This window comes from Balearica regulorum, chromosome 20 (assembly GCF_011004875.1).
Source record: "Balearica regulorum gibbericeps isolate bBalReg1 chromosome 20, bBalReg1.pri, whole genome shotgun sequence".
In the NCBI taxonomy this organism is placed as follows: Eukaryota; Metazoa; Chordata; class Aves; order Gruiformes; family Gruidae; genus Balearica; species Balearica regulorum.
Genome location: NC_046203.1, coordinates 129,733 through 144,962, shown reverse-complemented (window position 1 = coordinate 144,962; position 15,230 = coordinate 129,733). Strand labels below are relative to the sequence as shown.

General features: G+C 47.3%; 1 protein-coding gene across 17 annotated transcripts in view; it reads right to left on the bottom strand.

Moving 5' to 3' along the window:
* PRRC2B (proline rich coiled-coil 2B) overlaps window positions 1–14,281 on the bottom strand; it is a 47,286-nt gene extending 33,005 nt beyond the window's left edge. For 12 of the 17 annotated variants that reach the window (XR_012838486.1, XR_012838484.1, XR_012838485.1 and 9 more), the window contains exons 1-2: window positions 14,102–14,281; window positions 277–444 (exon numbers count right to left, since the gene is read on the bottom strand). Coding sequence is in view for 14 of the 17 variants with exons in the window: in XM_075772368.1 (XP_075628483.1) it covers window positions 277–391 (115 nt within the window). In the remaining 3 variants the exon portion in view is untranslated. Of the gene's footprint in view, window positions 1–276; window positions 445–12,075; window positions 12,114–13,873; window positions 14,022–14,053 lie in introns of those variants that run through there. The other 5 variants (XM_075772369.1, XM_075772370.1, XM_075772371.1 and 2 more) reach the window with 5 other exon arrangements.
* Between the last annotated feature and the right edge of the window lie 949 nt (window positions 14,282–15,230).

The window sequence follows — 15,230 nt, the reverse complement described above, 5'->3', positions numbered from 1 at the left end:
GCTTTCACTCAAGTTCACAACCTGACCACTCTGCGGCAAGGAGACAGGCTAAATTTGCCATAATTCCTCCATGTCTCTACAATAACAGCAGCACAAAGGACCACAGACATTTTCCTTGAAGTCCTAATAAATGCAGGCTTAGACACCAGCACAAACATCTCTGCAACCCAGCTACCTCCCACTGGGCTTCCTACCCACAGGGCCAGCAACCTGAATTAGCTCTGCAACAACGCTCTTGGAAGACACCAAAAGGAACTTTCTGAAGGCATGTCTTACCTGTAGTTCTGATAGCTTCTATTGACTTTCCTTTATACTTATCAAACAGGCTGAGAGTCGAGTACTTGCTTTTCCCATCCTTTCCCTTGGTTATTTGCCCCAAACGATCGGACATTGCGATGAAATGTCATCTAGTAAGGAAATTTCTCTGCGCCGCTCCCGATCTGCCTTTTAATTGAAGAGAACCAGGGAAATGCCATCAAACAGATTATTTGGCCACAGACAAGTAAAAAGTAAACCACGCACAACTGCTAGAACTGTAGATATTCAGTCAGCAGATGCAATAAGTTAGAAGGTTTTAACTCCCTTCTCTTTAGTCTCAAGAAGCTTGTGGGATTTAAGATTCATAAACTGAATGAAAAGAACTGCAGGAACACACTTCTCACAGTATCTTTTTTTTCCCGCCATTCCAGTGTTGAAATAGGTGAGGTTCTTTATGAGAAAACAAGAGACTGTGGTCAGCATAGTCTTTGCTTTAAAAGAATGTCTAACGATAAGCAGCTATGCACAAGGATACCTAAACACAAGTGACAGAAAAGCACGGTATCTTATACCACACCGGAGTTTACCATTAGGTTTCCCAATGAAGCACTGGTAACTGGTAACATAACTGGATTATGCTTCCACACTGGCCACAGTTAATGACTCGTACCAGCAATTAATGCTTTGAAAGCATCACCTAAGGGCAACAGAGTTATTTCTTCAAATTCCCTTTTGCCATCTGCTGGCATGAGAGAGAGTTAAGGAATCCAAACAACCTGCTCAAATGAAACAGGTTCAGACTCTTGAACCTGTGAGTTGAGCAGTTCTTCTATGAATCCTGAAAAAATTTTATAAAAAAAGATTACATTTCTCTGTTGCTGGCACCTTCAACACCATTTTTAGCTATGAATATACTTTTCACAATGGATGTGCTTTGTTAATTTTTCACTCTGATCTTTGCTGGCACAACACACTGTTATTAACACCCTTCATGTGAGCACTCTCTTTACTTTCACTTTTTGGCTCTTGGAGCCCAAGACAAAGTTGAAACATGGGGAACGCACACACTGTAAGTCAACTTCTGTGTCAGAAAAGAAACTCTGCTTACTTTCAATGGACCTTTTTTTCATTTTTTCGGGTATAATTCTTTAAGTTTTCTCAAAACTAAGACCTTAATCTAAGCTTTTCACACATAATTTTTATTTCCAGATTCCTTGTCGTAAAGCCTCCACTTCAAGCCTAATGCTGCTGGCAGTTTTATTATACCATCTGCTAGGTCCTATCTTAGGGTTGCAACTCTGTGTTGGAGTAACAAAATGCTATACATAATCAGACCTTTCCACCCTTTACCCTTTCTGAAACTCATCCATCCGAAAGCATGTTTCAATTTCAGTCAGAAATCACTCTTTCTGAAAGAACGTGTATCTGACCAGAGGCTAAAACTTCCACCAGCAATGCCTGATCAAACATGATTTCCAGGTAAGAAAATTAGTCCATCATGCATTATGTACAAAATAAAGCACAGACCACAAACATGTTGGATATAGCCAGTTTGAGAAGGTACTCTGATCTGCAACTAGCCAAGTAAAGCCCATCTAAAGGCTGCTGCCAGGAGGCAAGTTTCTGACCAACTGACCTGGCACCACACAGCGTTCATTCTTGCATTGCAGGATTTAAATCGGGCCCAGCAGGAGCAAGAAGCCATGGACTCCAAGCTAAGCAGCAAGCAGCCCAGTCAAGGACAGTGGAATAAAAAGCATTTTCTGTCACTCAGTAATAGCATCCGCAGGACACTCATGAAGAACACCAGGCTCCACAAGAAGCCGCACTCAGCCACCTTTGCTGACCACCACATGGGGCTGCAGCCCAAACGCTTGAGGAGGCAACAGGGATGGCCAGCGTTCTTGAGGCACCTTTTTCCTGCAGAGTAGCAAACAGATCTTTGGCTCCAGTCTGGTTCAGTCTTTGCTCAGATGGTCACTGCATACCAAAGAAAACAATAGCTCCTCCCTCACTTGCCCATTTCCACTATATTTAATTAGCGGGACAGACATAAAAGAGAAAGGGAAAAAAACCCCACTGATTAGCATGGACTTGGCAGGAAAGTAGAAGCTGGACTGAGAACAATGACCTGTTTGAACTGGCAGAGTTGTGGGGAGCTCCGGACCAGAGCAAAAAGCAGAGGGTGCTGCATGCCAGCCCTCAGCTGTGCTGGTAAGAGCACAGCCACCTGCTTTTACAGGTATATTGAGCCTTGCAGTGGAGCCTGGCTCAGGGTCTACCCCGACCACGACAATCCCGTTCCAACCTCACACAGTTCCAAGCATAAAATCCATTCTGAGGTTTAGAAAACTCAAACCAGACAAAATTAGTAGAGATTAGAAAAACAAGAAAACAAACACCACAGCTACCATCACATCAGGTTCAGGAGTTAGCCGGTTAACAGAAAATCCCTGAGTTCCTGAAAGTCAGCATGCAAACAGCAGGCAGGGTAACGCTGCCAAAGAGAAACCCTGACAACAAGTTATGTAACTGGGTCTCAGCTGCCTCTTGATTACATCTTATATCATTAATAGGATGCGAGAAGAATAAACAACCACTTCAGAGCAGAGGAGCTGGGGACACATTGGAATAAAGCCCCTTGTGTCAAACTTTCCGGGACAGCCACAACTGCTGTCTAAGTGAAATTTACTTTGAACTCCTTCAGCTCTTTGAAGCCGAAAATGTGAAACACAGCTTTGTTTGTGTGTTATGTGTGCGCTCCAAAGGGGAAAGCAAGTCCACGGAGAGGTGAGGCAATTTCCACACAGTCACCGTGCAAAGAGGCTGCAGAGGCACCGAGCCCCCTCAGAGCCATCCCGGAGGCAGGACCTTGCTGCCTGTCCCTCCTGGTGGCAGCCAGCTGCAGATCCAAAGTAGTCCATAGGTGTATTGGCCAGGGTGATCACTTGGCACCCAGGTCACCCACAGAACTTCAGAAAGACCACAGAGCCTCCCAAGGCTGTCGCAACACTGGGCTACTTTCCCACCATGCAGTCAAGCGCAGAATCCAGGCAGGGATCATCAAGGCCTTCCAGAGAGAAGCCATTTCTGATATAAGTCAAGCTCATTAAGAATTGAACTGCCAGCCTGCAGGCTTATTCTTAGGTGAGCTAGAACCAGAAGGCACGTGCCAACGCTGACAACTGAAAACTGACAGTCTCAGCAAAGCCTCTGACCTGTGCTCAGGGTCCCTGTGTCCGATAGCTGACCCTGAAGAAAGCATTATCCGTCATTACAGAGAAATAAAAAAAACTCACCAGCATTTCTGCAAGGTTTCTTTCTGGGTTTATAGAGGAAGGTTCGCTACCAGGTTTAGCATGGAGCTTAGCTCTTCCTGTTCTCAAGACTAACAAGGTCTTCTGCGATATCCAGGGACAGCACCAGAGTGCAAAATACTGAGTGTCTCAGAGGAATCAGAAAATACTACAGTACGACCAGTTGCATTAGAGGCCCTAGGGTACAAATAACTGTGCCAGAATCACTTCCTGGGCAGAGAGCTTCGCTACCCAGGAGTCTTCATGTCCACACTGTGCTGCCCTGGATTTCACATGTGGGTATTGACCCTGTCTAACTGCCTTTTAAAGGGGCACGTTCAAATCCAGAGAGAGCAACAGTGACAATTTAAGTGCCAGAGCATGCAAGGCTTGGAGCTACAGCACGGATCTACCAAGCACAGGGAGCCTGTCCTGCAAAAACAGCCATGTGAAAACCTTGCGTTACTGGCAATGGTAACAACTGGAAACCCCTGAGCTGAAAATACAGCTAAAGGGAGAGATTCCTGACAAACAGGATTGTCTGCAAAGCTCTTTGTAAATCTATGTATGAAGGAGGCTGGGCTGCTGGTGTTTTATTCACAAGACTTCAATGGAGCTTGAATACCTGGAAGTTAGCCAGCCTTAATTGAGCAGGGCAAACAGATTTATGAAAGGTAACACACACACACACACACACACACGAAGGAATCACTTCAGCTACTCGCATACCACTGAGCACAATCACTCAGGTAAAGGACCTGAGACCACTGCAGACCTTCACTCCTTGCTCATTTCACAGCAGCAGTCACAAACACAAACCAGAGCAAAAGGATGGAAATTAACAGTGAAAAGGCTTTTCTCCAGAATCAGGAAGATTTTTGACCTGAAATTTTACACAAATTATTCAGAAACCCACAGGTTGCAAAAACAAAAGAATAAAGAGAAGTGCTTGGAATTGATGTTAAACTGAATTCTATCGTGGTTTCTAATGTCATTGGTAACATGAAACCATTTAAAAACATAGTCTAGTTTTACAGAAGATTAGTGATGTTTACTCTTTAAATACACACGGTCCATTTTGCTGGTACTTCTCAGAGCTAAACATTTATCTGTAAACAGGGAGATACAACTAACTTCTCCTGGAACACATCTCACCAAGAATCACCTTTGTGAAACAGTCGCCACCTGCCTCAGCAATGAAAGACACCACTGGCTGCCCTTGGAAAAGCGCTGGTGAAACAGTGTGACCAGCTGCACATATCCCCTGTAGAAGCCACATTTTGGGCCAGGCAGGGATCATCAGCCTAGCAGGGACGGACTGGATGAGCATTCTGTTCCTAGGAGAGACTGCTTAGTAAGGAGGGGAGCAACAGGAGAATATCAGCATTGAAGTACAAAGTCAATAGGATCAATGAAGAGAGCAGTGCAGCAGGTAGAGGCTGTAGCAAGAGGCTAGGCCACAAGCCGCTGCTTGCTGTCATTCTATTGCATTGTTTCCAAAGGGAGCTACTAAGATTTGTGGGTACACCTGAAAAAGAGCCTGCTGAGATCCTGAGTGTAGTACCAAGTCTTGCCAGACAGGGAGAAGCAAGTCAGCAGTCTGCAGCGCAGAGAAAAGATAGACACCCCACAGCAAAGACAGCTCCTGATTCACAAGGGGGAACTCTCCTTGCTTAGCTGAGCAGGTGTATTTGGCAGTACCAGTTCTTTTAATTCTGCACAATTCCAGCTTCTCTGTGCATCTCCTGTAAACCTCGTCTCCTTGTAAAAACAGGGAATGGGAGACCAGGATCTCATCTCTCATGATTTATTGCAGAGGTATGCTGCTAGCTGAGTAAAGCTGTTGGAGGCTGTCCGCCAGAAGACTTGCCTGCTGGTCAGCCCCATCATCAGGCCTCTCTAAGTCAAGCCACCCTGGATTGGAGCTATGCAGCAGGACCATGAAGAGGAGAGGCAGTGCCTTCTGCACAGCATATCTATCATTAACTCTGTGGTATGGAGCTGTACAGGCAGAAATAAAACATGACAATAGGGGGGGACAGAGAGGGCATGTCCTATAAGATGACCTGACCTCATTTTCTCAGCTCTATCTTCACCAAACTCACCTGCTGCCCCCTCTTATAAATGTACCAACAGGCTGGGAGTCACAACTACTGTTACTGACCAGTTCTAGAGAAAACAGATCTCCGTAATCTCACGTTTGGCCTGTGAAATACAGAAGCCTCACTTCTCTGCTAAACAGCTTTCCCAGTGCTGGGAAGGCAGGCAGCAGAGAGGCAGCTAGAAAGGGTGGATTTCTAACTTGCTGTAAAACAGGTAAAGCAGACCTGAGTCTGGAGAAGAGCTCAACTGTATCTACACAAAAGCATTAATGAGTTCTGTGGTCCTTTCTGTAAGGGCTGGACGTACAATGCCACACCCTGAAAAGGAGCCCTGACCTCCAGTAATTGACGATGCAAAGAAAAGAAATTGTTCATCCTGAGGACACAAGACTATGGCATGGAGAAAAAAAAATCCAGCCAGAGAGCTGATCCACAGCCCACAGAAAGTACTTACGAGATCCTGTGCTCATGAAACTCCCCCTCCTTTTCAAGCAACAGAAAACCCAAGGTGTGCAGTAAATTTTTGTGAAAGGAATGTCTGTCTACAGCAGCCCTCCCCAGAATTGGAGCCTGGTTTCCACCCATCTGCCCCATCATGCTGTAAAGAAGGAACTGACCCCTTGGTGCCAGCTTGTCAGGAAGGAATAACTGGATCTCTAAGCCAAGAGGAAGGAAGCACTGCATGGCTTTCATATCCCTCAGAATCAGGAACTGCTGACTGCAGGGAGGCAGCAAGGTACCTTACAAAGCACCAACTACCAACATCATACTTGCTGCCCTCTCATCCAGGCCATAAAGTTGTTCAATGAGACAAGCCCCAGCACAAAATGACTCTGATGCCTCTATTTATAAACCTCGCCAGGCTCAGAAACCAGGACTTCCTGTAGGCACTTCTGCAGCAAGACACCATAGAAACAAAGGAGTATATTTCTTTGTTTCACATTTCAGAGGCAAAACCCACAAAGGACAGAGCAGCTCAGTTCAGCAAGAACCACCTGTGGCTTCAACAAATCCAGACCCCAACTGCTCTAGCACAAGAGGAAAGGGAAGTGACCTAGTGATCTCCACAAGCAGCCTGCGCAAAGGAGGGCTCATATTCAAATGCAAATCTTTACACTGAAGAGTTGTACTTCCGCTCTGGCTCCTTCACAATCAAGGCTCAGAGGTGAAGCACGCTACCTACAGCCTCCAAAGTGATTCTGCCTTCCATTTTGCCCTGCTCAGGTTCCTTTGAGAGCTGAATGTCCAGGGAGAATACACAGATACAATATCCTGTTCCCTCAACACCAAAGCAAGGAGGCTGATCAGGAGCAAGCAATTTAAATCCAAATACAAAAGAAATCCCTAGCATAACACACTGTGGTAAAACCTGTTCAGAAAGCTCCTGGCAACATTCAGATGAACTGTGAGGTAAACTGGGTGTTTAGGTATCTCAGCAACAACAGACTGCGAATAGCTGATAGGGATGCCCTGATGGATAACAGGGCTGGTACTATGAGTACTATTTTACAGGCTGCGTAACCAAAGCAGAGAAACAGTTTGGTCAAGAAACGCTGCAGGCAGTGCCAGAGATCCCAGAGGTCAGGTTTCTGCCCCAGCCACCCAAAACTGCACTGCCAAGACCTCCAAAGAAAATGTGGCTCTTGATCACAAAGGAGCAAGTTATAAAGAAGAGTCAAACAAAGAGAGAATGCATTGCAGCAGAACAACCTCTTCCGGGGAAGACGCTGTCCACCAGCATAGAAAGTGGACCCAATCCTGCCCACTGCTTCAGGGGACCTCACGAGCACAGGAGGCACCCACACAGCATGAACTGTTCTCAGGCCATTGCACCAGGTCTTAGGACTGACAGTTCAAGGCAAAGACACTTCCACCACTAACAACTAAAACAAACAACACTGCATTTTAAGGTTGTGAAATTACCTTAGTCCTGACACTTCTGCCACACAGACTTTTAAAAATCATTGCAGTGATGATACCCATATAACCGAGGCGAGATACAGCAAGAGTGGTATAGGTGAAACACCCATGCTGCCAGTGCCAGAACCCAAATGCAAGCCTTAAGAGTTGTTAGATGTAGCTCACCTTGGAGAGCCCTACACAGCAAGGACAAGTAGAAGGACCGCGATTGACTGCTGCCAGAGAACAGATGCATTCTGAGGTGTGACCGCAGAAATTCTTCCAGTAAAGTCACAAGCATTTCACAAATTCTTTACCTGATTCCAAGCTCAGCAACTTACTCCATCTCTCAGCTGTGAACATATATATATATTTATAGCAAACAAGCAAAGAGGAAATCGGGGATGTCACAGTTCCAAGAGATGAAATCAGAGAAAAGCTGGCAGTCTTTAGGGTTAACAGTTCTTTTTTCAGGAACAGATACAGCTCTTTCCACACAAATGCCATGGCTGTTGAGTAAGCAGCTCTGTTTTCTCTGCAGTCTCAGGAAGGATCATGCTGGAATGGGGAGGTGGGTGTTTACTTGTGCCAATGAGCCTTGTTACCAGATCTGGGCTTTGGTAACACCTCTGTACACTCTCAGGCTGTCTGCTGATTTCAGGGCCTCCGCTCCCATTCAGGTTATGCACAAAAAGGTTACCTCTATGAAGACTAGAGATACAATCCAATGCTATTAATCAGCAGGCAGTAAATGCCAATCCCTCACTGCACACACAAGGGACAGGTTCCTGTACACTCCTGATGAGCAGATCCCTTAGCTCCTGTTCCTCCCCAAGGCACTGGTGGGAGCTCCTCTGGCAGGCACCTTTACAGCCAGACAGGCCAGCACCAACACACACACTGCAGGGTACAAAGCTGTCCTGGCAAGAGCTGAATAGGTCTTTCTCTATCAGATTTCCCCAATTTCTCACAGCCATCAAGACTGATGCAGCCAATTCAAACCATTAATAAGATTACAAGCAGTTCAGACAAGCTTGCAGTTCATAAACACTGCAGATGCTGAAGCTTCTTCCAAGGAAGTATTCCTCCAGGTTCCCCAATTTTAGCAACACTAGAGCAACTCAGCATTTCACAGCAACCTTTCTTAGAAGAAGCCTATTCATAGGAGTCATTTGCACTACAACGCCAAGGACGCTAACAAGAATCTGATGGGCATAGGTACAAAGTGGTAAGAAATCACAACATTACATGCAGTGTGGTTCAGTACTCCGAAGAAAGGAGCTTTAGGTAGCTTTAGCTTTTCTGGACAGCTAAGCAACTCAGACTATGCATGGGACATCTGGACTACACCAAGCTGGACAGGAAGTGAAAACATTTCACAGATGCTTTAATTTACATAGATATTTGCAATGCATAACTGACAAGGTGTATAAGCGTCATCACTTCTATCTTCCGGATAGGAAAATGGTACCGCAGAACTTTGCGGCTATGCTGAGTGGCAGAACAAGAAACAGACCCTTTACCTCCGCCTTTCTGGGGCTGGAAACCACCCTCTGAATCACGGTGTCTTCCTAATGCTGTGGGGGCAGGAGGAGCATGAAGCCCTGCTCCAGAAGAGTAGGTCTGCATGCTGGGAAGGGGAACACTGCAAACACCTAAATGAACCACCCCATACACTCCTCTCACTGCAACAGGATCACAGGCATCACTAAAGGCAACATTGCACTCAGACGCAGAACACTAACACTGTAATAACACTCAGATCTCATGGATCTGCTCCTAAATGACAGTTCATGAAGTTTCAATTGCTAGGTAGGAGCATGATTCTTTGGTTATTTCAGAAAAAGATAAAACCATACTTCATACTATTCCAGCCTTGAAGAAGCGTTTCTCGAGCATGTCCCTACTCCCCTGCCTGTTTCACAGCCCACTCCAAACTCTGAACAAGAGCACTCAAGGCTTTTGTAAGGGCTCCCAGCCCACATACAGGTAGGAAGAGCTGAAGAACCTACTCCACAGCAGAACTCTTAAAAAAAAAAAACCACTATATTCACACTCCCCAAGAAGTGCCAGGGGAGGCAAAGTCCCAGTGCAAGCTCTTCAAACCTGTCTGTATTCACTCCTTGCAGCACCATCACTACAATTCCTGTCCAAAATGTCTCAACAGGTATGCAGGAAGGATTCTTCCACCAAATCTCTTCCAATAGGGTTCTAACTCTGCAAATACTATATAGTTTACTCACCTGAAATTCAAAGGCTATTTATTGAGGATACTCCCAACAGCTAATTGAAGCCCTGTGGACATCTGAAGTACTACAGTCCTGAGTAGTCCTCTTGGCCAGATCCTAGGGTGCTGTTAGCAAGTCCTCGCTTTCTTCCTGGTATTTTTCCTGTATTTCTTTGCACTGAAGCCTGGCTCACTTTCACTTCCTCTTTCACGTTTGCATGTTTCAAATCTGGCCATTACCTCTTCCCTTTCACTCAAGCTATGATTTATTTCACCAGTCCTCCACCCATTAATACCCACAGTCTTTTAAAGATGTAACAGTGAGCTCTCTTGCCCCTTTCAGTTTACCAGCACCTTCCTGAAAATCAAAGTGTTCAGAACCAAAACACAGATGCTGTAATTTGGCTGTAAGTACAATGACCCCCTGCAGAACTGCACGTACATCTTTTAACACCTCAAAAACACCTTCTGTCCTCACAGATCCCACAGCACTGCAAGTCAAGCAACTTTACAACGAACCAATGCCACAGGTAAATACAGAACAACCCAGGGCTACTAGACTAGCCTCCGGTCTGCTTCAACTATGGCCCCAATGCTCCCAGATTAAAAAAAAAAAAAAAAAAACAAAACCAAAAAACCAAAAAAAACAGGATTTACAGCTATATATATCCGAACAGGTTTGTTCCAAAATACATGGCTCATAAGCTCAAACATCTCATTCACTCCTGTGCAGGAAGCACATGCACACACAGAGAACATCCTGAATACAGTTACTAACTAAAAATGAGCCCAGGCTACATTTCAGTGAGGGTTAACATAACACAATGTCCTGCCTTAGCCCCATTTTTCCCTCCTGTGGGAAAGAACAACTCTTTAATCAAACCAGATGGGTTTTGCACATATCTCCAAAACTCCCTTCAGAAGGTGCTTTCCAGGAACACGCTGTCATGACTTTCATAACAAAGTCACTTAATTTCAGCAGTTAGAAGAAGATGTTCTGTGAAGGAGGTGAACTGCACCTCCCCATCCTTTACCTGTTCACTGTGTTTTCACCTCATTGTCTGATACCTGACAGACTCATAGTTGTATTTCTTCTGTTCCGAATGACAAACTAGTCATAAGGAGCTGTTAAATTATCGACCCCATTAGGAAAATGAGCCAGTGCCACATGAAAAATAAAACCTACTTACAAAGCACGATTAGCTGAAGAGCAAGGCCTGATACTGAGACAACACGCTCATTGCCAAGTTGCAGAATAAATGAGGAAGAGGAGCAGGGATGACCAGAAAGGTCCAGCCCTTGGAATAAACCCTCTCCCTCCCCTAAAGTTACCGTCCTGTAAGTTTCTCCTGTTCATATTGCTTCTATTCCTGTAAGAAAACACACAACTGCAAGTGGAAATGCCACTATAGCAAAATCTCTTTGTACAGGCTATCATCATAAAAGAAAAAATAAAATGGCTCACTGCTATTTTGAATGCAGCAGCACTTAAGAAAGTTAGCCCAGCTCCCCTTAAATACTTTCAATTACACAGGTAAGTACAATGAAAGCCTTAAGCAACCAACACTTTTGAATCTTAAATAGGCAGGTAATTCTGTAATGGATAATCTACTGTACAGCTCAGGCAAACTGGAAGCACTACCAGACATGCCAAAACCATAGTCCTAATTTTTCCCAGGTACACCTCAGATGCAATACCCTGCAGGACAAGGAGGATGCGGTACGAGAATCGGGTGCTATGCAAAAGCATCAGTGCCACACACGAGGACTGAGGACTGTTTGTCTTTATACCGTCAATCAGTCAGATACCACAGCACGCTGCATCAGGCACAAGGCAAATACGGTCTCTAATGCCACTCCTGCTTTTAGAAGGAGCTCGTTCAAATAATTAGCCTTTGAAGTTAGGTTTCATACAAAGCTTTAATAAAAGGCTTCATTAAAATGTAACTATACGGTTAAATTATTTTAATAAAGATTCTTCAGGAACATTACTCATATTTATTAAAACTAAAATGCTTTTATACCCTGCATCTCCTTTCCAGCATTTGTATGGACTATTTACTTTTCCAGCTTCAGCCAGTTGGCTGAGTTTCACTTTTAAGCTCTCATGCACACACAGAAAAAGAAAAAAAAAAAAGCCCACAGTTCATCAAAACAATGCACTGTAAGAGCAAATAAAAAATTCTCCAAATTTAGAAAAAACAAGGCACTATATAAAAACTTTGGAAACCTATATAAAACTCATGGTTTACTATTATTTTTTTAAAAGTCACGTAGAAATACATTTTCTTACCAGTGAAGACTCATGAAAGCATCCTAAACTTGAGTAGACTAGATGTCACACATTTATACAGAAAAGCAGACCAAACCAACAAATAAAAAAAAGAATCGACTTATATTCAATATACATATCAAATTAAACACAAAATCAAAATACAGCTCACAGCAGACACACTCATACTGGTTTGAGGAAACATGTAATTCAAAACATAACAAAAACACCCCCAAAAGACCCCAGCAACCCCAGCGCTCCTGATAAAACCCAGGCCCATTTTCAACACTTTATTTGAAGTGAAAACCACAGGTAGATATTTCAACTTTTCAGACAGAAGTCATCCTGAAACCATCACTTTCCATCCTCTCTTTAAACTCCGCTTTACAGTATGGTTTCAGCCTCCCTACCTCTTCCAGGTGACTTTACTCCCCAGTCCCTGGCCCAGAGGATGCTGGGGTTTAACTACCCCAGTGCCAAGTGAACGTGCAAAAGGCATGGAAAAGGCAGGTCCAAAGTAACATCCTTGCCAGTTTATATCTGAGAAATGTACTTATCAGGAGCTGATTCTCCAAACTTAGGCTCTCCAAGGCACAAACCACCTCTTTATACATCATGAAAGGGCCCATTCCAGCAGGGGCCCCATGTGCATCTGCAAGAAAAGGCTTAACACAAACAAAACTTCCACTATAAACCTTGATTCAGTCCTGGAAGGGGTGAGATGCCTTCCCACTAAGCAGATGTAGACACTGCAAAGTGGTTATACTTAATACCCTTTCCCAGAAGGAAACAAAATTACTAAAGTCCTAAACATTTACATTTATATGTTATCACTCCCAACACTAGTAACATCAATATACAAATATTTGATGAACAGATACTCAAAAGAGTATCTCACCCTTTGCATGTTCAGAAGACAGAAACAAAACAACTTGCCTAACAAAACCCACAACTCCCAGCTCATTCAATCCCCTTTCACCAGCTTTGACTTTGGGGATCAGGAGGGTTTCGTAATCACCTTAACGAAAAAACCCTCCTAGCTCACAACCAACACTACTAAACAAACCACCTCCCCGGTAAAGATGCATAGCACACGCGTCCCAGGACCTGCATTAAGGTTTCCCCTGCTTGCAGCACATCTGCTCCCACACAGAGATGAAAAACTCCTTCCTAAAGAAAAAAAAAACCTCTTCAAACCTACCTAACCAGCACCAAAGCACACCAACTCCACCCTCAGGCCCCACGCTCAGCAGCTGCCCCGCGCACCCCCCCGCCCCAAGCCGCATTTCAGCTTTCGGCCTCGGCAACCCTTTTGTAGGCTCCCGCACAATAACAAACCGACCGAGCCTTCTGGATGCCATTCCCCCCCCTCCGTGTTTTGCTGAGACACGCGCGGCGCCACAAAAATATCTTTGTGTCACACTCCAGACGATGAAGAAAAACAACCTGCCTTTGCGGCAGGGAGCCCCCCCACACCCCATCCCGCTTTCCCTCGCCCCCAGCCCCTGCTGCACCCCGCCGGGGAGCGGGGCGGCGGGGGTGGCTCCAGCCGCACACAGGGACGCCCCCGCCCAGCAGGTCTCCCCCGACCCGGAGGCAGGAGCCCGGACAACGGGCCTCAAGCCCAGTCGGCTCCCGCCAGGCCCCCCGGGCCTCACCGCGGCCCTCACCGGGGACGGCCCGGCCAGGCCCAGCGTCTGCCCCTGGCGCCTCCATCCCCGCGGAGGGGAGGGGGGGGTGTGGGTTGTCGCACAATAAACAGGCGGCTACAACAGCCCGAGATGGGGGGGTCGCCCCTACAGCCGTCCCGACTCCTCACCGCCAGGCCCCGGGGTACCCGCCAGGGCTGCGGCGCCGCCTCCTCCCCCCCGCCGAGCCGAGCCGGGAGGCCGCGGGGTGCCGCAGCCGCAGGCAGCCGCTGGCTCCGGCTCCATTTTAGGGCTGCCTCGTCCCACCTTCCCTCTCCCTCCCCTTCCTCCTCCCCCCCGGCCCCACTCACCGCCCCAAATATCCGCGGCCGCCGCCGCCGCCGGCCCCCGATACCCACCTGTGGTGGTGGCGGGGAGCCGGGAGTGCCTGGGGAGCCGGATTCGGAGGGGTGATGGGCGCGGGGCACAGCGGATGGCGGCGGATTGCGCGGCGGCGGCGGCGGGATGCGGGGCGATACGGGTTCTCGCTGCCGCTCCCTCCTCCTCCCCCTCCTCCCCCGGCCCGGCCTGTCAATCCCGCGCGGGAGGGCGCCGCCGTCGCACGGCGCCGCCTGCAGGGCCCCGCCGGCACCGCAGGGGCGGCCCAAGATGGAGGGGGGAAGAATTCGGGGGCGTGGGGGGGGGGGGGGGGGGGTGTGCCTGCGTGCTGAGGGGCGAGGGCAGGGGAAAGGGGCAGAGCCACGGCCATGTCGCCAGCCTACGAACCCAAGCCCTCTCTTCGCCCCAAAGGCCCGGAGCAGGCGCCTGGCCAGCCTCAAGGGCCGCGAGGGAGATCTTCCCTCAGAATTAGCAGGGCGCCTGGGGCAGAGTGTGGCACCTCCTGCTGAGGTGGAGGGAGCTGGCCCAGCCCCTCACAAGGGCAGCAAGAGGAGTGGTGGGCAGCAAAGCCACCATGCACACCCTGATTCCTGTCAGCCTGTGAGGTGCCACGCTCAGGCCCCACGGTGCTGAACGAGACCCCGAGCTCATCGCTATAGTGTTCATCCTCCCACTGCCACCCCAGCTCAAACCACAGCACCGGGGAGGCCACCTCCATGGGGGTACAGGAGGCTTTTCCCCCAAGTTTCAGTCTCCTTGCTGTGGTGACCCCTGCTAGAGCAGTAGGCCAATGGCAGGGCCGTGGGGATTTCTGTCTGGCAGGAATGGGGCTGCAAAACACCAGCAGAAGTCAGCCTGGTGCTCCCTGGTTTCACGGGCAGCATGTTCAAAGGCGACCCAGAGGAACTGCCCCTTGGAAGGACTTCAGAAATACCTTTTAAGTTGTTCTCTCATTAAGGATGATGGAAATGAATGCAGTAGAGCAAGGCAGGCACTCCTGTCCCAAAAAATACTCTGCCAAGCCATAAAATATGAGTAGCCTCGTGAAGCATAGTCCCTGCTCGGGCTGAAAAGAGCTTCATGTCAACACAATGCAAGCAGCGTTCCTGGCAAGAAATTGCAGAAGTTGCAATGAAGTGCAGTTCCTCT